Below are 25,913 nucleotides of genomic sequence, written 5' to 3'. Positions count from 1 at the left end.
AATCAACATTGTTTCCACGTCATTTCAATGAAATTACGTTGAACCAACGTGGAATAGACATTGAATTGATGTCTGTGCCCAGTGGAGAGAAAAAGACAGAGAAAAAAGCAGACAGGAGATGAATGCGATTGAAAGAACCTAAACCAACTGTGTCACTGGTTTAAACCAAGTCAGAGATATGGGGGTGTTCGTTTAATTTGGAATAAGCTTTTATTTTCATATTTGACACTGTAGCATAACAGTACACAATTGCATTTTAAACAACTAGGAGAATGGTTAGAGACTAAAGTTTGACGAAAGTTTGAGTTTTGTTGAATCTCATTCGGTGGCCATGATCCCCTGTAATTCGTGCACTGTGTACAGGTTTGCCACACGGTGAAAGAGTTATAACACTTTACTATCATAATTGATTTGGTATTGACCATGCCCTGTTTAAAAGCCGCCTATATTAATATATTACTGGAAAAAGCGCACGAATGTCTGCTCATTTGCTGATAGTCTCAACAGACACTTTACGGTAACTTACTGGCAGCCAGTTGCCTGTATGTTACCGTTAATGAAGGTGCCGTATGTTACTGTACAGTATTTTACGGTATCCAATACTGTTACTGTAACTGATTTACTGTACCAATAATGCTTCTGTAGCCATTTTACGTTAACATATACTCTTACCGTAATCTTTGGTATCGTTGTTTTAAGGTAACTTACAGGCAACTGGAACATCCCTCTCACTAACGGTACAACAAATGTAGCCTCTTACAAGGTATGCCTAAAAACATGTTAATGAGCCAGAAACAACAATATCATGCACCCACTAGTGGTCAAAATGTTTTTGGCGCTCCAAAAATACAGTAGGGTACTGTATTCTGTCGGGTGGAATTACAATACCATTTGAAATACAGCACATTTTTACAGTAATGTACTGTTAAACAAAAGTTAATTTGGAATTGATGGTATCATTTACCAGTTATGCCTAAAATCATCCAGAGTGTATTGCGATTTATGTCAATTTACTGTAAATGCTTGTCATTGTTCATTCTATCTGTTTGTAGGCAGTCCCCTGCCTCTGTAATATGTTTGGATGTACTGTACCTTCCTTTCTAACTGAAAGCAATACCTCCTCATTGGAAAGATGGGAGGAGTCCATAACCTGTGGTGCCCCACAAGGTTCAGTGCTAGGATCCATTCACTTAATCTATACATGCTGTACTGTAGCAGTACCTTCTCTATCACACTTACAGTCCTATGTGGTAAAAGCTTACAACGATACACCCATGCATAAAGAAACTTGAATTCTATCCAAAAAGAGGATGATATCACATTGATACATTTATAGTCAGTCCGGGCCAGCCTGGAACGGTTCTGTAAAATTCCTAATATGTAGCTATTTGATCTGTGCCGTCTTAATGTGTTCATGGGCCATTTGGGGAGCAAAGACGCAAAGACCTTGGCTCCATCCCAAATCGCAGCCTATTCCCTATGCACTACATTTGACCAGGGCCCATAGGGCCATAGGACTCACTAAATAGGGGCTATGGTGCCATTTGGGACACATCTCTTCTCTAAATAGCAGCCCCATTTGCTGAGAGCCTGCTGAATGTAAAAGGAGATGGGTTTTTCATTGGGTCAGGGAGATTTGTTCATCTGTCATCCATGCGAGTGGCAATGGGGACAGACTAGCTGCAACACGTGTGGGCTTAGAGTCATGCTGAGGGGATCTGAGGTGATATTTTCTCTTCCCCCTCACCTCTCTACACACACACACACACACACACACACACACACACACACACACACACACACACACACACACACACACAATATCTTCCAAATTGATTTTATTGTATGCTACACAGAGATTCTCTACAAGTCCTATGAGAATAGGAACAATTGATCATTTTTAACCATGGCCTGATTATCTTACCTGTTTGGCAGAAACTCATGAGATGACTTATTCCAGTAAACTAGCCTATGTATAAGTAATCTCGTCCCCCAAGCCGGCTCTCTCTCTGTTGAACCAATTGAGCTTCGGGACGAGGGCAATGTATAAGCCATTTCTGATCAATAGACTACTGTATGCATTCATACAAACAAAAATCTGACCTAATAATACGTAGTCTGTTTGAAAAGCATTCTTCCATTATTATTGCTCAAGGACATGATTTTTTTTTGCAGTATGAGTTTTAATGTCTATTTTAAATCATATTGCTGTTTCTGTTCCTCTGCTAATTATAATAATTACTGGGATGTTCAGATGCAAGTCTTCAACACTCCAGCACATTCAAAGTCAACAGCATTGCAATGCAATGTGGTGTAGCACACTGTTCCAATGTTAGTTAAAGCTGTAACTTTTTTGGGTGACACAACCAAAAATTCACATAGAAATGTGAGTTATAGATCTGTCATTCTCATTGAAAACAAGTCTAAGAAGCTGTAGATCTGCTCTGTGTGTGCTATTTCTAAGCTTCCCGTTCTTTAAACCTGCACTGCGTAACTGTGTGTACATTGTCTTTAGAGAACCATTTGGCAAGAATGCAATATTTTTTCTAGATTTGAACACGATATCCCAGAAACCCCAGCTCTCATTGGTTGTCGCCGCTGGGATGACGTAGCACATTTATTTTCCATAGAGGGCCACATTAGAATAGATTTTTGCCATCATGGGCCAGAATCATATTACAGGATTACTGTGTTAACAGATATATCTACTGTAAATCACATCCAGATATGTTACTTATTTTACTTTTTTAACATGCACAGAAATAAACCACATCTACGTTCTCCTTTTGGTAGGTATTTTCATTATTAAACATGCAATGAACTACATGGAGGGAAAAGTACACTGTGCATTCAGCACCACGGACAGAACTCTTGTTAACTCTTAAGGATCCGCCCCTTTTTTTCAATTTCCGCCTAAAAAGACATACCCAAATCTAACTGCCTGTAGCTCAGGCCCTGAAGCAAGGATATGCATATTCTTGGTACCATTTTAAAGGAAACACTTTGAAGTTTGTGGAAATGTGAAAGGAATGTAGGAGAATATAACACAATAGATCTGGTAAAAGATAATACAAAGAAAAAAAACAACCGTTCTTTTGTATTTTTTTGGTACCATCATCTTTGAAATGCAAGAGAAACGCCATAATGTATTATTCCAGCCCAGGTACAATTTAGATTTTGGCCACTAGATGGCAGCAGTGTATGTGCAAGGTTTTAGACTGATCCTTTGAACCATTGTATTTCTGTTCAAAATGTTGTATCAAGACTGCCCAAATGTTCCTAATTTGTTGATGAATAACTTTCCATGTTCAAAATGGTGCACTCTCCCCAAACAATAGCATGGTATTTTTTCACTGTAATAGTTACTGTAAATTGGACAGTGCAGTTAGATTAACAAGAATTTAAGCTTTCTGCCAATATCAGATATGTCTATGTTACAACCTCATGCTAATCACATTAGCCTACGTTAGCTCAACCATCCCGTAGACGGGACACCAATCCCGAAGATATATTATTAACGGGTATGCACAAAAACACAAGAAAGAGAGAGAGCTCAACATTACATTTAAACTAGTCAGTGTGAGGAATGAAGTCTCTGAAGGGCATTGACTAGAGTAGCGAAGTCAGGTATAGTTTCTGACGTCGCTATATGCAGAATTGCTGAAAGGTGAGAGTCAGTAAGAGATGATCTGTGCCTTGACTTGTTATATTTCATCACTGAAAATGTCTGTTCACATACAAACAGTACAAACATCTTCTGAGCATGACACCTAATCTTTGGAAAGTTTTGTTCATCGAGAGATGCATAGAACCTCATCAGTGACATTGTTTTGAATAGTTCTCCAATCATTGCATCAGACTGAAGATCGATAAGCTCAAGTTGCAGGTCAGTGGGAGTGTTATCCACATTGAAAGTGAAAGGAGAGGAAACCAACAGCATGTAATTTTCCAAGATTTTGAAATCCTCAAAACGGAGAGAACTCACCGTTCAAAGCACACAGCAGCGATGAATACTTCTCCCGCTGGCCATCTGATAGGGAACAGACTAGTAGTGTCGGAAGATGGGTGAGATTGTTTGCTTCTACTTGGCGGGTCAGGAGGAGTAATTTTCCCCTGAAGGCTTTGACAAGGCTGTACATCTGATGTGCAAAAAGGCCCTTACCTTGTAGTTTGGAATTCAGTTCATTCATGTGGGCCATGATGCCGACGGTGAAGGCAAAATCAGCCAACCATCTTTATCTTGAGGTTGAGGGAAATCCAGATATTTTGCTGAATTTTTGCAAATTAAAGGAATCTCTGACTTCAGGTCCCACACCCTTTTAAGCACCTTTCTCAAACTCAGCCATCTCACGTTTGTGTGGTAGGGGAGATCTGCATGACCGACGGTCTCTTCCAACAGTGAGACAAACTGACTGTGGTTTAAAGATTTTGCTCTTATGAGGTTTACTACTTTAGTGACTGTATCCACAACATGGCTCATTTTCAGAACACATTTAGAATACCTCCTGATGAATAATGCAATGCAGGAAAATAATTTTCTGATCTGGGTTCAGCTCAGCTACTTGATCTTGTATCCGTCTCAAAGGCCAACGTTTTTTCCTGTCAAGTTTGGGCACCCATCAGTGGTGACACCGGATAACTTTTCAAAACTCGGTCCCAGCTTTACCACACACTTATTAACCTCCAACAATAAATATTCCCCTGTGGTTGTGCTCTTCATTAACTGCACTGAAGCAAGCTCCTCTGTAATTTCAAAGTCTGAGATAATGCCTTGTAACACCGAACCTAAACCGGCTGCGCGCATGCGCCATCATGGGCCATCATGCGCCATCGTGCATAAATGTATTTTGTCCCCGTACACCAAACGCGATCACAACACGCAGGATAAAATATCAAAACAAACTCTGAACTAATTACATTAATTTTGGAACAGGTCAAAAAGCATTAAAAATGTATGGCAATTTAGCTAGTTAGCTTGCACTTGCTAGCTAATTTGTCCTATTTAGCTAGCTTGCTGTTGCTAGCTAATTCGTCCTGGGATATAAACATTGAGTTGTTATTTTACCTGAAATGCACAAGGTCCTCTACTCCGACAATTAATCCACAAATAAAACGGTCAACTGAATCGTTTCTAGTCATCGCTCCTCCTTCCAGGCTTTTTCATCTTTGAATTTATATGGCGATTGGCATCTACACTTTCATAGTATTACTACACTGACCGGCATCACAGTTCGTCTTTCAATCACCCACATGGGTATAACCAATGAGGAGATGGCACGTGGGTACCTGCTTCTATAAACCAATGAGGACATGGGAGAGGCAGGACTTGCAGCGCGATCTGCATCAGAAATAGAAAGGAGTTCTATTTTAGCCCTTGGCAACTCAGACGCTCAGACGTTGATACGCGCAGTGTGGGTGCAATAATTGAATAACATAGATTTCTAAATTTATGTTGCAACTAAATGTATGTTGCACACGACGTGAGCGGTGTGGCCAGCCTATTAGAATATCAACAACTACACCGGGTCACGTGCATCACTGCTCTGATCCAGGGCCAAGGAGAAATAGGTGAAAGGTGAAATCCTTTACCTTGTCTTTCAACTGTTGTTCCATATTCTCTGCGATGTCCTCAACACGCCGTGTCACTGTTCGTCATGACAGGGAAACGTTTTCAAACAGCTCTTTCTTGTCGGGGCAGAGTATTGCTGCAGAGTCAATTAAACATTCTTTAATGAATTCGCCCTCAGCGAATGGCTTGCTATGTTTAGCAATTTTGTGGGACAGCACATAGCTAGCTCTCGCAATTCCATTGTTTGCTGAATGCAGTTATGTGAAAAGACCTTGCTGCTTTTGCCACTGAGAAAGCAACTCGTTCGATGCACTTGCCCTCTGCTATGAAGACATATTCCTATATTTCTGTGCATGCTTCGTCTAGAAGTGTCGGGACAAGTTGTAGTCTTCAAGACAGCGATGCTCTCTTTGCACACTAAGCACACAGCCTTCCCTGATACTTCAATAAAGAAACATGTTGATATCCACTCTTGCTGGAACACCCTACATTCATTGTCTACTTCCCTTTGCTTTGAAATATTTGAAATAACTCATTTTTGAGCAATTTCTAGCTAGCTACTATTTGTAACTGTGACATGTGTGTCAGCCTGTCAGTCACTGTCTGTCCTCATGCAGTTATTTATACATGCCTTCAAGATAAAATGTCCCACAAGCGGTGGGAGTTATATAATTACACAAAGGCGAGTATTCATTGGGCTTTTAATTTCAATAACAAATACGTTTTTCAAAACTTTACTTTCGCAAATTCTTTATGTGATCTGAGCATGATTCCGCAGGCCATATTGAATCAGGTTGCGGGCCGCATACGGCCCCCGAGCCGGCCTTTACCCAGGCCTGACGTGGCATCAACAGCCGCTATGAGACTTTGTGGCTGTGTTATCTAGTGGAAACCCGGCGTAGCCGATTTTGACTTTGTGGCTGTTGTAATTGAAGATAGCTCGATTCCATTTGCGCAACGTCTTCCGAACAGGTAAACATTTTTACATTATAATATTCACATTGTCAGCCAGAAAGCTAGCTAACATTAGCAATGTCAAGGTAGCTAGCTAACTAACTTAGCTAGCAACATGGTTGATAATAGCTACCATGAATTTCCCTGCTCGGTACAAAATGGTAATATGACGATACATTTAGCTAGTACATTAGGTATCATGCTTGCGTAAAAAAAAGCAGTGTAAAATAAGGAATTTTGACTATTACTATAGCTTTGTATTCATGGAAAATAAAATTGGCTTTGGCAAGTCTGATGAATGTGTTTGTTTTTTATGTCCATGTTTTTCTTAGCTGCTTGCATTTTGTATTTATATTTTGATGTGGGTCATTTCTGTAATTTCTGTAATTCAAGGGTCATCTGCAAAAGAGACCTTGGTCTCAGTAAGACTCCCTGATAAAATAAAATAAAAGCCCTTTGCCTTCTTTGACTCCTATACTAGCTAGCTAATAAAATGTGTGGGATGGCCCCTTGATTTTTGAGAGCAATGGCTATGAAGATGTTTATTTATTGTAGAAGTGTTCTACTTGACTCTTCTGCATGAAAATTCTTATTGGTTATACATAAAATACCATGTAATGAACATTACAATACTAATAAGTGTTGTGTACATGTTTTTTCCCCTGTAGGATTTCAGTTTGAAGAGCCGCAGACCGTCCAGTGGCACAGGCAGGGGTGCAGAAAGAATTGGAAAGGAAGACCTTGAAAGGGCTGCCCGACTGCAAGAATATTTAACCTTTGGTACTGTTTATCCTTTTCACAACATTCTAATCATATCACACAACATTTGGCTGCATTCTGTAATTTCATGTTGCTTATTTTCTTATCATTACAGGCTAAATTGCAAGAGATGTTCTTTAACGAAAGGGGAGAGGTGCTGGAGCTGGCCTCTTCCCATCTACATGAAGTGATTTTTGACATCATGGAGTACCGGAGAGCTATCTCCGGACAACCTTGCTGGTGCACCTGCATGAATTGCAGGGAGACTCCTGCACCTTACAACACACAACTTCTGCCATTTCACCACTGCAGTATTCCATTTATTTATTACCAAGTATGTTTACATCGTTGGCTGGCCCTCGCTTCATATTCGTCGCCAAACCCACTGGCTCCAGGTCATCTATAAGTCTTTGCTAGGTAAAGCCCTGCCTTATCTCAGCTCACTGGTCACCACCCGTAGCATGCAGGTATATTTCACTGGTCACCCCCAAAGCCAATTCCTCCTTTGGCCGCCTTTCCTTCCAGTCCTCTGCTGCGAATGACTGGAATGAATTGCAAAAATCACTGAAGCTGGAGACTCATATCTCCCTCACTAACTTTAAGCACCAGCTGTCAGAGCTGTTCACAAATCACTGCACCTGTACATAGCCCATCTGTAAACAGCCCATCCAACTACCTCATCCCCATACTGTTATTTTTTTCCCTTTCTCCTTTGCACCCCAGTATCTCTACTTGCACATTCATCTTCCGCACATCTATCACTCCAGTGTTCAATTGCTAAATTGTAAATATTTTGCCACTATGGCCTATTTATTGCCTTACCTACCTTATCTTACCTCATTTGCACACACTGTATATTTGACTTTTTTCTATTGTGTTATTGACTGTATGTTTGTTTATTCCATGTGTAACTCTGCGTTGTTGTTTGTGTCGCACTGCTTTGCTTTATCTTGTCATAGTTGTAAATGAGAACTTGTTCTCAACTAGCCTACCTGGTTAAATAAAAGGTGAAATAAAAAATGTAAAAACATAACAGGTTAATACTTTCCACGACTACACTGTACTTTATTCCTCATTTGGATCCCAATTGTGAAAAATACTTCATTTCAGGGATATCTTTTCTTTCCTTTCTTTTTTAAATACTTTTTTAGGGGGTAGATCAGCTTTAATATTGCAGATAGATTGTGGCTTCTATCAATGTAATTGTCTGCATCATTTCCAATCCCCTTTCAGTGCATTCGGAAAGTATTCAGACCCTTTCCCATTTTCCACATTTTGTTACATTACAGCCTTATTCTAAAAATGATTTAATAAAAAAAGCTTCCTTAAATTTACATAGAATACCCCATAATGAAAGAGCGAAAATGGGTTTTTAGACATTTTTGCAAATGTATTAAAGATAAAAAACAGATATACCTTATTTACATAAGTATTCAGACCCTTTGCCATGAGACTCGAAATTGAGCTCAGGTGCATCCCGTTTCCATTGATCATCCTTGAGATGGCAGCATCATGCTGTGGCTACCATCATGCTTCACCGTAGAGATGGTTCCAGGTTTCCTCCAGATATGACGCTTGGCATTCAGGCCAAAGAGTTCAATCTTGATTTCATCAGACCAGAGAATCTTGTTTCTCATGGTCTGAGAGTCCTTTAGGTGCCTTTTGGCAAACTCCAAGCGGGCTGTCATGTGCCTTCACTGAGGAGTGGCTTCCAGAAATTATTGTAGTTCTGGAAGGTTCTCCCATCTCCACAGAGGAACTCTGGAGCTCTGTCAGAGTGACCATCGGATTCTTGGTCACCTCCCTGACCAAGGCCCTTCTCCCCACATTGCTCAGTTTGGCCGGGTGGCCAGCTCTAGGAAGAGCCTTGGTGGTTCCAAACTTCTTCCATTTAAGAATGATGGAGGCCACTGTGTTTTTGGGGACCTTCAATGCTGCAGACATTTTTTGGTACCCTTCCCCAGATCTGTGCCTCGACACAATCCTGTCTCACAGCTCTACGGATAATTAATTTGACTTCATGGCTTGGTTTTTCCTCTGACATGCACTTTCAACTGTGGGACCTTATATAGATAGGTGTGTGCCTTTCCAAATCATGTCCAATCAATTGAATTTACCACAGGTGGACGCCAATCAAGTTGTAGAAACATCTCAAGGATGATCAAGGGAAACAGGATGCACCTGAGGTTTTTATTTTCAATACATTTGCAACCTTTTTTCGCTTTGTCATGATTACGTGTTGTGTGTAGATTCATGAGAAAAAAAAATCCTTCTAAAATGTGGATAAAATAAGGCTGTAATGTAACAAAATATGGAAAAAGTGAAGTGGTCTGAATACTTTCTGAATGCACTGTATTGTTTTGTAAATATACAGTACCGGTCAAAAGTTTGAACACACCTACTCATTCAAGGGTTTTGTTTCATTTTTACTATTTTCTACATTGTAGAATAATAGTGAAGACATCAAAAGTATGAAATAACATATATGGAATCATGTAGTAACCAAAAAAGTGTTAAACAAATCAAAATATATTTCATATTTGAGATTCTTCAAAGTAGCCACCCTTTGCCTTGATGACAGCTTTGCACACTCTTGTCAGCAGTGTGCTGACAAGCTATTAGCTAACGTTAGCTAGCTAATACGAACTATTGGACACGTGGCTTGAAAACAATCAAAACAAGTAATCCAAAATATTACTGGCATACATATTAACAAAAAAATAGCAACATTTCACTTTATATTTAGTAAGATATTATCTAGCTAGCTATGACTTACCTTTTCAGCAGATAAAAAAAAAATCTGAGTCGGTTTTGAATCCCTTCAACTCCCTTACATCTCTTAGTTCTCTCGCTTTCCCCTTTTGCCTGTCTGCTCTCCAAATTTCTCTGTTTCTTTGGCTTACATGAAGGAGTAGTTGCTGCTGGGTCAGGTCGTTTTCTCCTCGCGTCTGCCATGTCTGCAAGCTAGCTATTTCCGCTAGCCATTAGCCAAATGTTGGCCTTGGGCTCAGCTAGCTAGCTCACCACCTCCTCACTGACAGAAAACGCATCACTCATTGTGCACGCCAACAAAATCTGCCAGGAAAATCCAACCCCACCTGGGAAAATGAATAACAGTGGTTCTTCTCAGGCAGGCTAGGGGCGCACCATTGTTACTGCTATATCACATTGGATGACCACAAGCAACTTATTGGAACTTATGAACATAAAACAAAAATACAAAAAGTTACATATTGCAGCATTAAGTATTGTTTTTGCATCTTTTACTTTCAGTTTTGCACACCAGCTTCAAACAGCTGAAACATTTTTGGTTATGGAAAATATATTTTACAGCAGTTTAGAAGGTACAATGATTCTATACACAATGATTGCCTGTTTTGTCACATAAACTGAAATTAGGCGAAATACTAGAATTTTAGCTACCAGGAAATGGCAGAGCGATTTCTGCATATTGCACCTTTGATGATGAGCGACAAGTATCTCTAATTAATTCATTTAAATCAACTTTGTTCTCATATTCAGTTGGCTTTGCATAATGTTCTGCATCTGATTATTGCAAATGTCAATGTAAACTAGGGCTGTTACTAAACATAAGGTTTGTGTGTGTATAACTGTTTGTTTCTTTATCGTGTGTATGCAGATGTGTGTATCTGTTTGAATGTGTGTGAATATTCGCATAGGTGTTTGTACAGTATGTGGTAGTGGACTTGTTTGTGAGAGTGGATGCTTGTGTGTGTGTAGGTCTGTGTCTGCAGCAGGATAGTACACTGACAATGACCATTTCTGATACTAATTAGCTGTGTGTGTGTGTGTGTGTGTGTGTGTGTGTGTGTGTGTGTGTGTGTGTGTGTGTGTGTGTGTGTGTGTGTGTGTGTGGTGCGCAGGTCACCTAACAGCTGAGGCACATATGTGCTTGGGATCTGTTGTTTTGATACTACTCGCATCATTAGATATGTACAGTGTCTTCAGAAAGTGGATGTATTCATACTCCACATTTTGTTGTGTTACAGCCTGAATTCTAAATGGATTAAATATCTTTTTTCCCCTCACCCATCTACACACAATACCCCATAATGACAAAGTGAAAACGTTTTTTTTTTACATTTCTGCAACTTTATTGAAAATGAATTACTGAAATATCTAATTTACATAAGTATTCACACCCCTGAATCAATACTTTGTAGAAGCACAATTGGCGGTGATTACACCTTTGTGTCATTTTGGGTATGTCTGTATCAGCTTTGCACATCTGGATTTGGGGATTTCTCCCATTTTTCTTTGCAGATTTTCTCAAGCTCTGTTAAGTTAGATGGGGAGCGGGGGTGAACAGCAATCTTCAAGTTTTTCCACAGATTTTCAATGGGATTCAAGTCTGGTCTTTGGCTGGGCTACTTAACGACTTTCACATTCTTGTTCTGAAGCCATTTCAGCATTGCTTTGGCTGTATGCTTGGGGTCATTGCCCTGTTGGAAGGTAAATATTCGTCCCCGTCTACGGTCGTTTGCACTCTGAAGCAGGTTTTCATCAAGGATTTGCCTGTATTTGGCTCCATTCATTGTTCCCTCTATCCTTACTAGTCTCCCAGTCCCTGCCACTGAAAAGCATCCTCATATCATGATGCTGCCAAGCTGTGCCTGGTTTTCTCCAGACATAGCGCTTTGCATTCAGACCAAAGAGTAACATTTTTGTCTGATCAGACCACATAATCTTCTGTTTTATGATCTCAGAGTCTTTCACGTGCCTTTTTGCAAATTCCAGGCGTGCTTGTCATGTGCCTTTTTCTCTGGACTGGCTTCTGTCTGGCCACTCTCCCTTAAAGCCCAGATTGGTGAAGTGCTGTAGAGACTGTTGTCCTTCTGGCAGGTTCTCCCATCTCAGCCAAGGAACTCTGTAGTTCTGTCAGAGTGGTCATTCGGTTCTTGGTCACCTCCCTGACCAAGGTCCTTCTTACCTGGTTGTCAGAGTTTGGGTAGTTCCATATTTTTTCAATTGTCCAATGATGGAGACCACTGTGCTCTTGGAAACATTCAATATTCTTGAAATTGTTTTATATCCTTCCCCATATATACTGTATGCCTCATCACAATGCTATCTCGCAGCTCTACGGACAGTTCCTTGGTATAGTTTCTGCTCTGACATGCACTGTCAACTGTGGGACATTATACACGGCGTGTACAAAACGTTAAGAACACATGCTCTTTCCATAACATAGACTGACTAGGTGAATCTCTTATTGATGTCACTTGTTAAATCCACTTCAATCAGTGTAGATGAAGGGGAGGTTAAAGATGGATTTTTAAGCCTTGAGACAATTGAGACATAGATTGTGAATTTGTGCCATTCACAAAATATTTAAGTGCCTTTGAACAGGGTTTGGTAGTAAGTGCCAGGCGCACTGGTTTGTGTTAAGCACTGCAACGCTGCTGGGCTTTTCACGCTCAGCAGTTTTCCGTGCATATCAAGAATGGTCCACCACCCAAAGGATATCCAGTCAACTTGACACAACTGTGGGAAGCACTGAAGTCAACATAAGCCAGTAACTCAATATTAGGAAGGCGTTCTTCATGTTTTGTACATTGAGTGTATAGCCAGGTGTGCTTCTTTCTAAATCATGTCCAAACAATTGAATTGGCCACAGGTGGACTCCAATACAGTTGTAGTGACATCAAGGATGATCAAAGGAAATTGGATCCACCTGAGCTCAATTTGCTGTGTCATAGCAAAGGGGTGTGAATACTTATGTAAATGAGATATTATAATTTTCAATATATTTGCAAAAATTCTAAAAACATGTTTTCACTTTGTCATTATGGGGTATTGGGTATAGATGGTTGATAACCCCCCCCACACACACTTTAATCAATTTTGAATCCAGGCTGTAACACAACAAAATGTGGAATAAATTAAGGTGTATGAATACTTTCTAAATATAGTGGGGTCCGAAATTATTGACACCCTTGATAAAGGTGAGCAAAAATTACTGTATGAAATAAATAATTAAAAAAACTGAGCTAAATAGAATGCTTGTGCTCAGTGCTTCACCAAAATGTTGGTTATTTATTGTTTTTTAAACAACTACTGTAATTGACCTACGTTGGTTCAATTATTTGAATTCCATTTATTTTTCTTCTTTTTTTTTTTTAGCTCAAGGCACATGTAATTAACTACGATGACCACAATCCATTGCACGCCTACTAGTCCGGTCTGTGCTACATAAAAAAGACACAGAAGAATGCGCAATCGAGAGGGATAGAGAGCAGTTGCTTTGTGAGGTATTTCTACCTTAAAATACATGATCTAAGCAATTGATAGTTGATATTCAGAAGTCATAAAAGACTGCCTTATTTACTTTGAAGAACTACTAAAATTGTGATTTTCTCAGACAGCATAAGCAGCAGCTCTATAGAGAGGAGATGATGACTTGGAGTGAAATAATAAAGTCATCAAATAAAACAAATGTAATATACACAACAACTTAAATATGCTAACAATTATATGTTAACAATTTATCACGGTTTTTGATTTCGGTTTAGCCATTTATTTTTTTTACATGAAAATGCACTATGCATTATGTGGGATGAATGCTGTAACAACATAATAAACTATTCATAAAAGTCCCATGATGGTAGTGACTGCCCATTACAGCTTATCACATGATTTATTCACATTACTTTACTTTAATAAAATATTTCAGTTGTTGTGTATTTGATTACTTTATTATTTTATCCCAAATTCTAATGTCATCACTATAAAGCTGCATGCTGCCTATGCTGTCTGACAAAATCACTATTTTAGTTGTTTTTCAAAGTAATTAAGGCATACTTTTACGACTCAATACTCAATACTAACTATCATCACTTAGATCATGTATTTTCAGGTAGAGATACTTCGCGAAGAAACTGCTATCCCTTTTGATGGTGCATCCTTCTGTCTCTTCTTGTAGCAGACGTAAAATAGGTGCGACATGGATTATGGTCATTGTAGTTAATTACCATGTTTTCTGCGCTAAACTATGTTGGAAATTACAACTCCCAACTACATCGCACACTTTGGGCTTGATCTGATTTATCTCTAGAGAAACGCTGCAATGTGCGCATTGAGCTCGCAGAAAAAAAAACGGGTAAATTAGTTGTTTAAAAAACAAATGGAAAATTGCTCAGCACTAGCCAGCAGAGACCTCACATGAGTATCTGTACAGTTTTTCCCTTGGCAATCCTCTACTGACCAAACCACCCCAAGCCAGTTTCTCTAGAAGACACGTCATAGCACTGAGAAATAACAATACAGTAGCAGCCCCTGAATGTCCCCCACACCCACCTCTCTACCAAATTAACATCTATTGAAATGAGCCAGACTACAACAGGTTAGGCAAGGGAAGCAGACCTGGGTTCAAATACTATTTGAAATCTTTCAAATACTTAGTGTTTGCTTTAGCCAGCCTGGAGTGCCAGATGGGCGGGGTTTGGACTTTTGCAGCTATTCTATTGGTTCCATTGTGCCAGACAAACTCAATCAAACCCAGTTCAAGTATTTGAAATAAATTCAAATAGTATTTGAACCCAGGTTTGGAGGATAGCAAAAATAATTTAAAAAACTGGCTAATTGAAAAGATTCCCCCGGGAGTCCGGGCTCTCCATAATTTAAATAGCTATGATATCTCTGCACAAGCCCAGGTTCTCCTGACTAGTTTCCAAGGCAACATAGAATGTAATAAAGTGAAGGGAAGTGATTTCCTGCCTCCGTCGTGTCTTTGTTGCAGCTGCATGCAGAGAAGCAGGCATGAAGTGTCTAACTAGGTGTGACACCGCAGTCTTAAGAGATCATTCCCCCTGGTACATTCCTTTGAGGAAGACGGTCGTTCAAATTCACCTATCAATCAAATCTCTTCATGTCATCTTTTGGGAGGCTGCTGGTTTCAGATCCCAGGTAGTGGCACTATCTCCTGCCGTTGTGCCCTTGAGCAATATACTTGTAAACAAAAATGTTACTTTAGGGGCAATGTACTATGGACCCTGACCCTGGGTTGCTCCCAAAATGTGGGCTGTCTGTTGAGGACAAAGCAGAATTTCCATCTCTGCAGATGGACTAATGATTGCTGACAAAAAGCAATATAATCAAAACAGTCATTAAAAGTCCATTAAATAACAGGACAGAGAGCACATCTGGCAAAGTAGACAGCCAAATGGAGGGCAAAATAGCCCTAGTCAATTGTGGGTAAAATAGCCAAGTGTGGGTGCGAAGACTGAAAATACCACTCTTTCAACATAGCACCACCTGCCATTGTCAGGAAAGCTCTTCTATAGGTCGTTATCAATAAAACGTCACAATAAGGTGCAGAGCATTCTATTAGCCTTCTGGGGTGCAAGGAGACCCGCCGCTCCGCTAAAACCATTGCCAACTGCGTGCTATTTTCAAGGGATTGTTAAATAAATGTTAACTCTTTGGTTGTAATATCTTCACCTCTTGAAGAGCATAGTCAGAACTACACATTTCCCATTATTCCATGCAAAACAATTGCACACATTTAGCTCAATCATCAGAGTTCTAGGGCAACAGCAAGTAGACCTAACTGCATACTATTTATGATCAGTAAACATAAACTGATCATGTAATTTCAAATACGTGAGGGAAGCTTCATGATATCTCCCAATATTGGCCATCATTAATTGGATATTTGAGTGATATAAAATGGAAGTGAACTATACCTGAAAAGTATGAGTGGTATTGGTTAATTTCCCATCCTCTGTGGGATCTGCCTGTCAAGCAGCAGAAGGGCGCATTTGCCGATGTAATGTTACTGTCGGCTGATCATTTTTACTTTGCAAGTTACCGGTAGAAACTTTGTACAGTTGGCTAGACATAAGTTGGTAAGTAGACCTTTTTCTCCAACCAAATGTCGGATTGCCTAGCGAAGTTAGCTACCATTATCCCATTTTCAACAATGTATTTAAATAATGTTTAAACATGATTGCTGCTGACAGACATGATAGAGTACATTGACTGATGGACCATATCAAATTGGCTACCTAGCTAACAACATATCAGGTCAATATGGCTAGTTAACAAGCTACATTTCTGGGGATAAACTAGATCGCCATATTCAAATATTGTTTGATTTGCTTGCTATCTATATTAGTGATGACAATTAGGCCGACTGACAACTTTACCAGGACGATGTCAAGCTCATTCCAAAAGCCTTATCTCTGATGAAGCAAGCTAAATTACACCTTGTTTGCTTTAGCTAGCTAGCTAGCCAAATGGATGTGGTTATCCTCACGTATCTGAAATTAAATGATGAATTGATGTTTACTGATTGCTGTATAACTCTGATGATGGAGCTAATTGTGGAATAGTCTGAAATGTGTAGTTTGACTATGCTCTTCAAGAGGTGATGATATTAAAACCAAATAGTTATAACATTTATTTAACAATCCCTTGAAAACGGTAAGTAGTTCTCAATGGTTTTAGCAGAGCTGGAGGTCTCCTTGCCCCCCAACAGTCAAATCGAAAGCTAGTTTTATTGATAATGACCTATGGTGTTGAATGAAGCTTGGAGGGTCAGACAGGGAAAACTCTAACTTGGTAGAAGATGAAAAACGTAATATCTTTCTACATTGACCATTGTTTTGAGTTGATGTTGAGGCATTTTCTGGTTGACGTTTGATCTTTACATGCAAAGCGTTCAAACATATTAAAGGCTAAATCTATTTCACTACAATCTGTTATATCCTTCGGTCCATATTTGATTAATTAAAAGATTACACAAAGGTACATAATCAAACACAGGCAGGATTTCACAAAAAAAGCCTGTACAACTTTAGGAGGATATTATCCATGGGAAATTGCCTTAATTCCATGCAATCAGAAAAAGACTGAACATTTGATGCAGGCAGATATAAAGACATCATTAAAAGTGGCTGGGCCTGAGAAGAGGATTAAAGATTCAACAGAGCCAATTTTGCAACATTGAGTTCAGACTGAACTGAAATAGCTTATTCTCTTCTGAAGGTTGATTAGCATTTCTAGCTGAATTATGATTAGGAGGAACCCCTACTTTGGTCTCGGTACACTTCAGTGGAGGCTGCTGAGGGGAGGACGGCTAACAATAATGGCTGGAAAGGAGCAAATGGAATGGCATCAAACACATGGAAAATGTGTTTTTTGTATTTGGTACCATTCCACTAATTCCATTTCAGCCATTACCACAAGCCTGTCCTCCCTAATTAAGGTGCCACCATCTTTCTGTGCTACACATGTCATTAATGCAGTGGCGATCCGTCATTCAGGGCAGGTGGGGCAGAGTTATTTTGGCATTAATACTTGTGACATATCAGTTTGCCAACAATGTAAAAAAAAGAAGCATTGAGTTAATAAAGCCACATTCAAACATAGTCTCTTTTGCTTTCTTGAGTAAGTGCTTTCTGTGGTGGTGGGGCAGCCAGCGGAAAATATGGGGTGTAGGTGTTGGTAATGTTCTCTAGTTGCGCCATGATTAGCTCAGTGTTCTATCACTCGTGGGGACAGTATGTCACCGCCAAGTCTAAGGGTATACCTTGGAAATTCAAGCCCCTTGGGTGCTGCCATAGAGTTACATTAGAAGTGCCCATCTAAGAAGGCTTAATGTAATTGGCCACAGATAAAATTACGTCAAATCACATATCTACAGTAGCTTTGATTGGACTGATCATGTCAACATCATACTTTCAAAATCTTAGCTAGCAGTCATCATCATGAATCAAGTCGACAATCTACTGGCAAATCCTTTTTAATCCTTGTCATATGAAGATAAACTATTAAGATAAATTATAGATAAAACGTATCGGTGCTCATCGGCCATTGGACATAAACATTTCAAAGGAATCAGTGACAGTGGCTTACTGCAAGCATTGCAAAGCAGTCACTACTGCTATTCAGTGGAATGGCAGTGTGGTCCTAAATCTGTGATTAAGTGTCTCTTTTCCAAGTTTAAAATTATAAACATTCAACATTGGCCATGCTGTCAATGAAGCATGACTTATGTCGTGCTCAAAACAACTGTTAACTCGGAACTGCGAAAACTTGACTTCAGTGAGTTCAAGACAACTGGGAATTTCGGAAAAAACGAGCTCTGACTGGGAAATACATTTTGAACGGTCATCCAACTCAAAATTTTAAGTCGGGAACTTGGGCCTCTTTCTAGAGCTACGACCTGAAGATCAATGACGTCATCATGATTCGTGACACAGACGGGAGATACGCCAGGGAGATATGTATACTACTGACACATATGCCAGGGAGATATGTATACTTTAGCTAAGAAAGTAATATTAAGTGTATGTTTTGTAGTAAGCTGTTAGTAACCTATGTGCCTCACCCTAATAATTTTGTATATTTACCCCTCTTAATTTTGCCTACTGTTCTGACTTGGTGGTGCACATGTAGCCTACATCCTGTTTTAGAGAACTTTCATTGTTTGCTTATATGCCCCATTTATTTATCCTACAGTTCTGACTTGGTGTACAGGGAGAACACCATAACAACAGCCCATGTTCTGAATTCTGTCGCTGTACATTTCAAAAGTGCTAAACAAATAGTTATATTGACTACGTCTGTCCTAGCTCGCTCATTAATGTCTAAATCGACATTACGGATTGCCTCTTACCCGCTTGTCGTCCCATTATGCCATAGTTTGTACATCTCAATTGTCATTAGAAACCACAGTTGATATGGCTGACTTGCTTAAACAAATATGTTTTTTTACAAGGCAGTAAATGAGGCTGAATGAACTGTTTCTTTTCCAGACAAGGCTCCGCTGATAGCCAGGTGTAGTAGTGGTAAGATGTTGGGACTACTGTTTGGACAGCTTTATGTAGGCCCTAACATGTTTGTGGGCACCGTTTGTCACCGTTATTGTGCAATTAATGTATTGTTTTGTGTTGTGTAGTGTAGTGGCTTTGCTGGCATGTATCCCACTTTTTGCCCCACCAAGATTTACATGCTAAAATCGCCACTGCATTCATGTTCCTCCGTGGCTTCTGTTGGTAGACTGTGCATTATTCAGTTATTTCCAACTGAACACTGGAAGCGTCATAGAGGAGAGCTAAGGAGGACAACAGTTCCCATAAAGCAATGCACTGAACCATGCTTCCATGTAAAATCAAAATCGGGTAATAACTAAAAGTCAAAGTAAAAATGATTTTAGTGCTAGGTTAACAATCTTGCATTTGTCTCCTACAAGTCATAATGTACATGATGGAGCCAAAATTTGCATCCTGCATGACCAAAGAAGCCTTTTTGGTGGCCATCTTCAAAACTAACACTTGATTCACTGTCGTTGTCAAATGTTAGTGTGATAGTTTAGGAATGCCTTACACCCTCTTTCTCTCCTGCCAGTAAAGAAAGACAGGTGGGTGAGTTGATCCAGAGCTAGTCAGATATCAAGTTCCACAGAGAAGGAACCTTACACCTATACTGGGTTTCACTGTCCTAGGTCTTTGTCTTGCCCGGCAGCGAATAGCTTAATTTACGAACCCAGTACTCAATTATTTAACTTACTGAGGCATTGTAGAGCACTGGCGCAATGTCTGCATTGGTGGTCAGGTTACTGGTGGTCAGTTTAGAAGATCAGCCAGAACTTTCTAGCTATTTTGAACTATTTTAGAAGCCTTTCACAAACGCAAAGTAGGGTGCCTATGGCAGCTACTACAAAGTTAGAGTATGTACATGTATGTTTTACTGTGTATAAATCCATGGCAATGGCAGGGTAATTATACTGTATGTTTGTGCTAATGGATACAGTGCCTTCAGAAAGTATTCACACCACTTTACTTTTTCCACAATTTGTTGTGTTACAGCCTGAATTTAAAATAGAGTAAATTGAGATTTTGTGTCACTGGCTTACACACAATACCCCATAATGTCAAAGTGGAATTATGTTAAGACATTTTTACAAATTAATAAAAAATGAAAAGCTGAAATGTCTTGAATCAATAAGTATTCAACCCCTTTGTTATGGCAAGCCTAAATAAGTTCAGGAGTTAACTTTATGTCCTGAATGCAAAGCGTTATGTTCGGGGAAAACCAACACAAATCACTCTTCATATTTTCAAGCATGGTGGTTGTTGCGTCATGTTATGGGTATGCTTGTCATCGGCAAGGACTAGAGAGTTTTTTGGGGGATAAAAATAAATGGAATAGAGCTAAGCACAGGAGGACCTAGAGGAAAACCTGGTTCAGTCTGCTTTCCAGACAGACACTGGAAGACCAATTCACTTTTCAGCAGGTCAATAACCTAAAACACAAGGCCAAATATACACTGGAGTTGCTTACCAAGACAACATTGAATGTTCCTGAGTGGCTTAGTTACAGTTTTCACTTAAAAATCGGGTTGAAAATCTATGGCAAGACTTGAAAATGGCTGTCTAGCAATGATCCACAAACAACTTGACAGAATTTGAAGATTTTTTAAAATAATAATGTGCAAATATTTTACAATCCAGGTGTGCAAAGCTCACAGCTGTAATCATTGCCAAAGGTGATTCTAACAGGTGTTGACTCAGGGGTGTGAATACTTATGTAAATTAGATATTTCCACATGGTTTAATGAAAAACTCATGAGGTTCCAGCCTGAGTCCTGGTCAGTAGATCAAACAACACAAAGTGTCCAATGTGCTGTTGTGTTGTGAACCTCAACATGCAAAAACTTCCTAACTGAAGTAGTCAGTTTAGCCTCCAGCTAGAACAAGCTCGGACTGTGACAGTCACATCCATAAAACAATACATAAAACATAGACGCGGCCTCTTCTTGCATTTGAAATTCGACTAAAAGGCGCATGTAATTTACACCACCCATGAATTCACATAAATTGACTAAGACACTTTGAGAATCTACAATGTCCTCATGCCTCTGTTAAACTATCCATTGGTTCTCAAGAACAGCTACATTTGCTTGAATTCTCTGATGTATTGCTGGGGAGAGACTACTAGTGTTTTTTTACGACAGCGCAAAAACAGACTGAACCCTTTGAACCCTGTGTACAGCTCAAACCTCTGGGATCAGGAGAGAGGCCTTGAGAACACAAAAACAAAATAAAAAAGACCTCAAGAGCAACTGTTTAATATCTGTGCTCTTTAAACATTTACTCTCTTACCGCAGCTGTACACATGCACACACAAAAACAGAAGCAATTCAGGTGAGAAGCTTACATACTGTTGGCGATGGAAACACAGGAGTAAAGAACATCAATGACTAATACGTGTGAGCATGTATGTGTGTGCGCATGTGTCTGAGTAACTCCACAGCAGCAGGTGCTACCAAGGTTTTTTCAGGCATTTTCAGCAGTACATAACCTAGCGGTGTGCTTATTTCTGAGGTCCAAACACTAGCCGATGAGTCACGTAAGTACGCGTGGCCTTTTAAAAGACAAAAGACCCCCCCCCCAGAGGAAATTGCTGACACTGTCCTTGAGAGGAAATGCACATTTAGGTTCCACCTCTGAAGAATGATGAAGGTTACATATCAAGTAATTATAAAATGGTCACACATATTTTTAATACAAACTATCTCCAAAATTGTTAACATTTACAAATTATCCAGTAGATTGTGATAATTTTCTGTTAAAAAAAGTGGAGGTGCAAAAACAAGTTTGCGCACCTTATTTTAATTTGCTCCATGGCTCAGGCGGCCAAGTAGATACAAGGCTGTTCGGCTCATCTCAGTCACGAAGAGGAATAACTTTGCAGTGGTTTCTGATGAATAAAAAATGCCATGCTGGTGGGTGGTAACAATCAAATAAAATCCAGGCTGAAAATAATTTGTATGTCATTTCATAGGAATAGTCACGGATTGTACAAAGTGGGCAGTTTTGATTTGTTACTTCAAGCTTAAATATATCATACTTTGACTAAAACGATGACTTACTGACTTAAGTCGTTGTGCAACATCGTGGGTAAGCTCTGGCCATCGTCTTTCAGCTCAAAAAAGTAGATTTCTACTGGTGTGGGCGTTTAACAGCAGTATTATTAACATAGATTACTGTTTTCACAAGGCCTGGAAGCAACAGGCATATAGTGTTAAGAGTCTGTGTGTGTACACGAGGTGTTTTCACATCCCAGGTGTGTGTGTGTGTTTATGCTTATCTAATTACGCTTGTCTCTTTCTCATTATGTCTAATTACTGTCGTCTGCATGCTCACTCATCAGTAACACACGTACGCAAGCATTTTCAGGTCTGTTTATGCACATATTCACACGGCACGTGTCTCATGCTGATGGCACCCTACCGCAAAGGCTGGGTCACAAGGCTGGATAAACTGCCTCCCCCTTCCTCCAGGTGGGCCCGCTCCTCCTGGTCTCCACCTCCGCTGCCAAACCGGATGTGGCGCGGGTCGTTGGGCTCCCCGTTGTACCAGTTATGGTTTCCGCCATCCGGGGTCATCACAGGGCTTTTGGCCTCATCCTGCTGCCCCATCTGGTCCTGCGCCGTCTTCACCATATTCATCGCGTTCACCGGCAACTGGAGGAGCTTTTGCATGGGCGTCATGGCTAGCGTCGAAGAGTCCTTTCCCGAGAAGAAGCCCAATCGCAACCTTATGGACTGAAAAACTCAAAAAAACCTAGCCCTTCTTAGATCGTTTCCATATGGCGTAGCTGTAGATGTGGGGTACTGGAATGAGGATTGTAGAAGGTAGATCCAACAGTGGGTGTCCACTTTCATTCTCCAGAAGCTAATGTGGTGAATACAGTCATCAATAACAAACCCAAACTCTTGGTATCTTCCTTTGAGATGGTCCTACTGAGCTGGAGATAATGACTTATCCACTATGGATATTCCTTCGAAGAGGAAATAATGATGCGTCAGGTCTTGCCTTGGATGAAGCCTTAATGATGACGAGTGCTGACAGCTTCCTCTGACACCACATAGAAACACAGACTTACAGTTGCTCTTCTCGTGTGAACCGAACGCTCTGCTATGCTAGGGCTGTCTAAGGGAGTCCAGTGAAGCAACAGTAGACTGCACAGCACAGTGAGTAGCAAGTAGGTGCTGAGGATAGAAGGCGTGGATGGAGTTCCCTCCCCTTATTTTTCCTCCTTCGCTTTCTGTTCTGCTCCTTCTCTTGCTCCTCTCAGGGGAAAAGGAGCTCCGTCTGCCTCTCCGAGGGTTTGGCGTCTGGCGCTGATCTCCAGTGTTACTCTGCGCCGATGGCATAGCCCCTTTCTCTCCCTCCTTCCCCGCCACGTTAGCAGCTAGCACCCCTCCCTTCTCCTCTCCTCTTCACTCCTCCCCCTCTCCCTCTCCATCTCGTGTGTACGCAGGTTTTCCGACGCTCTGCTCCGTTTCATCTCTCGCTCTGCCTTGACTCCAGTGCACTCCTCTCCCCTGAAACTGTATTTGTCTCTCATCGCTTGCTCTCTTCTCCCCACCATCTTTATCTCCATCATGCTTAGTTCCCCTCTTCTTCACCTAATCTTGTTCCCTTCGTTCCCCACCTGTCCCTGTTTCCTTGCTTACTTCCTTCTGGTTACATTATCTTTGTCCATGCCCTCTTTTCTCTCCCTTCCTTTTCCTGTTCCCTCGCTCTCTTGCCTTACATGACTCAGCTTTCACAGCAGTGTCGTGGCGATGATGTTGCTCTTTCTCACACACACACACACTCCTCCTCGTTCTTCCAATCAACAGTGCCACCTAACAGCAGGAATCCTTTCTCTCTCTCATTCCTTAATCTCTCTCATTCCTTCCCCTCTTCCTCTCTCATTCCTTAATCTCTCTCATTCCTTCCCCTCTTCGTCTCTCATTTCTCCTCCTCCTCTCTTATTCCTTTATGCCTCACTTTCTCTCTTTTTCCTTTCTATTATTCCTTTCTCTCTTTCTCTCTCTTTCCTCTTTCTCCCAGAGGCTATAATGTAATGGGTTAATTTACAGCCAGAGAGAGACTGTGGGATTGTGGAGGACTGATGGCCATGATGGTGTGTGTGTGTGTGTGTGTGTGTGTGTGTGTGTGTGTGTGTGTGTTTGTAGGCTGATCGAGGTAAGGGAGTGCCGCACTGAAGCAAGGGAACATTAAATCACATCCTTTACTAAAGGGGGTACTAAATTACCCCCTTCAGTAAGGGGCTAGGACACAGAGATGTGGCCCATGTTCTGTTCAGTACTAAGGTTCCAGAAAACACAGATTGAGCATCAACATCAAAGTCAGGTTTTATTGCTTGTATCTGTACTGTATCTAACACACTAAATTAAACATGTCAGATGCATAAAACCTCAACAATTTTCCAATTTGCTTTTTCATGGTATGGTATGTCTCTCTTCTCTCTCTCTGCAGTATTACTGGTACCATCCCCCACCTTCTATCTCCTTTCACCATTTCTCACCAGGATGCCTGAAACTGTGACATCACGCTCTAGTGAATTACACACACACACACACACACACACACACACACACACACACACACACACACACACACACCAGTCAGCCAATGTGGCACATAAACAGTTTCTCCTCACAGCTCGACATCATCTCATCAGTCAGCCCTGCTGCACTCTCTGCTACTCATGCCAAGTAAATTTCCCACAATCCAACAGACAGGGACACTGACATTTCATCTTCAAGTGAATTTGTCCGATACACACTCCTGTTTCAGAGACCGAGAGCGAGACAGAGACACAGAGACTGATCCCCCGACTGACCGGACCAACTGATCTAGAAATTATAATTATTAGTTAGATAGGATGCAAGGTGATTTACAGATCTCCTCAAACACACACAGATAAAAGAGACGGAGACTGCAAAATCAATTGAATAATAGGGGAATTGTTAAATTATTAATGGACAATTAACACTGAGTGACATTGTTGTAATCAACAATCAAGTGAACACTGCAAACAACCAAACCAAGATGGCCGCTTAGATGGCGCACAAACATATTGAGTCTTCTGAGAAATAAACAGAGAGGATGAGTAGGTGTGGGCCACAGGAGAGAGACATTTTTCAGAGAAAAAGCCAGACAAAAATCAATGACATTTAGAGAGGCATGGGAGGGAAAATAAAGATGATATCAGAACAGACAGTCACAAGTACTCCGAGGAGGTGAGAGAGAGGAGAAAGATCAAGTGAAGTGAGCAAAAGCGAGGGAGTCAGGGGAAGCAATGTATTATACACAGTGCCTACAGAAAGTATTCACACCCCTTGACTTTTCCCACATTTTGTTGCGTTAGATTTTGTGTCACTGGCCTACACACAGTACCCCATCATGTAAACATGGGATTATGTTTTTACACATTTTTACAAATTAATACAAAATGAAAAGCTGAAATGTCTTGAGTCAATAAGTATTCAACTCCATTGTTATGGCAAGCCTAAATAAGTTCAGTAGTAAAGATATGCTTAAGTCACATAATAAGTTGCATGGACTCACTCTGCGTGCAATAATAGTGTTTAAAATGATTTTTGAATGACTACCTCATCTCTGTAGCCCACACATACAGATAATCGTAAGGTCCCTCAGTCGAGCAGTACATTTCAAACAAAGATTCAACCACAAAGACAAGGGAGGTTTTCCAATGCCTCGCAAAGAAGGGCACCTATTGGTAGATGGGTAAAATAAAGAAAATGCAGACATTGAATATCCCTTTGAGCATGGTGAAGTTATGA

The 25,913-nt window shown here is 40.4% G+C and overlaps 1 protein-coding gene across 13 annotated transcripts in view; it reads right to left on the bottom strand.

Moving 5' to 3' along the window:
* ap3b2 (adaptor related protein complex 3 subunit beta 2) overlaps positions 1 to 25,913 on the bottom strand; it is a 107,248-nt gene that overhangs the window by 53,871 nt on the left and 27,464 nt on the right. For 4 of the 13 annotated variants that reach the window (XM_014124022.2, XM_014124026.2, XM_014124019.2 and 1 more), the window contains exon 1: positions 22,543 to 24,002. The exons of 5 other annotated variants lie outside the window; for them this stretch is intronic. In XM_014124022.2, the coding sequence (XP_013979497.1) occupies positions 22,543 to 22,802 (260 nt within the window). In that variant the 5' untranslated portion in view covers positions 22,803 to 24,002. Of the gene's footprint in view, positions 1 to 22,542; positions 24,004 to 25,913 lie in introns of those variants that run through there. 4 more of the 13 variants (XM_014124020.2, XM_014124027.2, XM_014124018.2 and 1 more) reach the window with 3 other exon arrangements.

The sequence above is a fragment of the Salmo salar genome, chromosome ssa10 (assembly GCF_905237065.1).
Source record: "Salmo salar chromosome ssa10, Ssal_v3.1, whole genome shotgun sequence".
NCBI lineage: Eukaryota > Metazoa > Chordata > Actinopteri > Salmoniformes > Salmonidae > Salmo > Salmo salar.
Note: the sequence above shows the minus strand (reverse complement) of the source record. Positions and strands in the feature narration are given on the sequence as shown.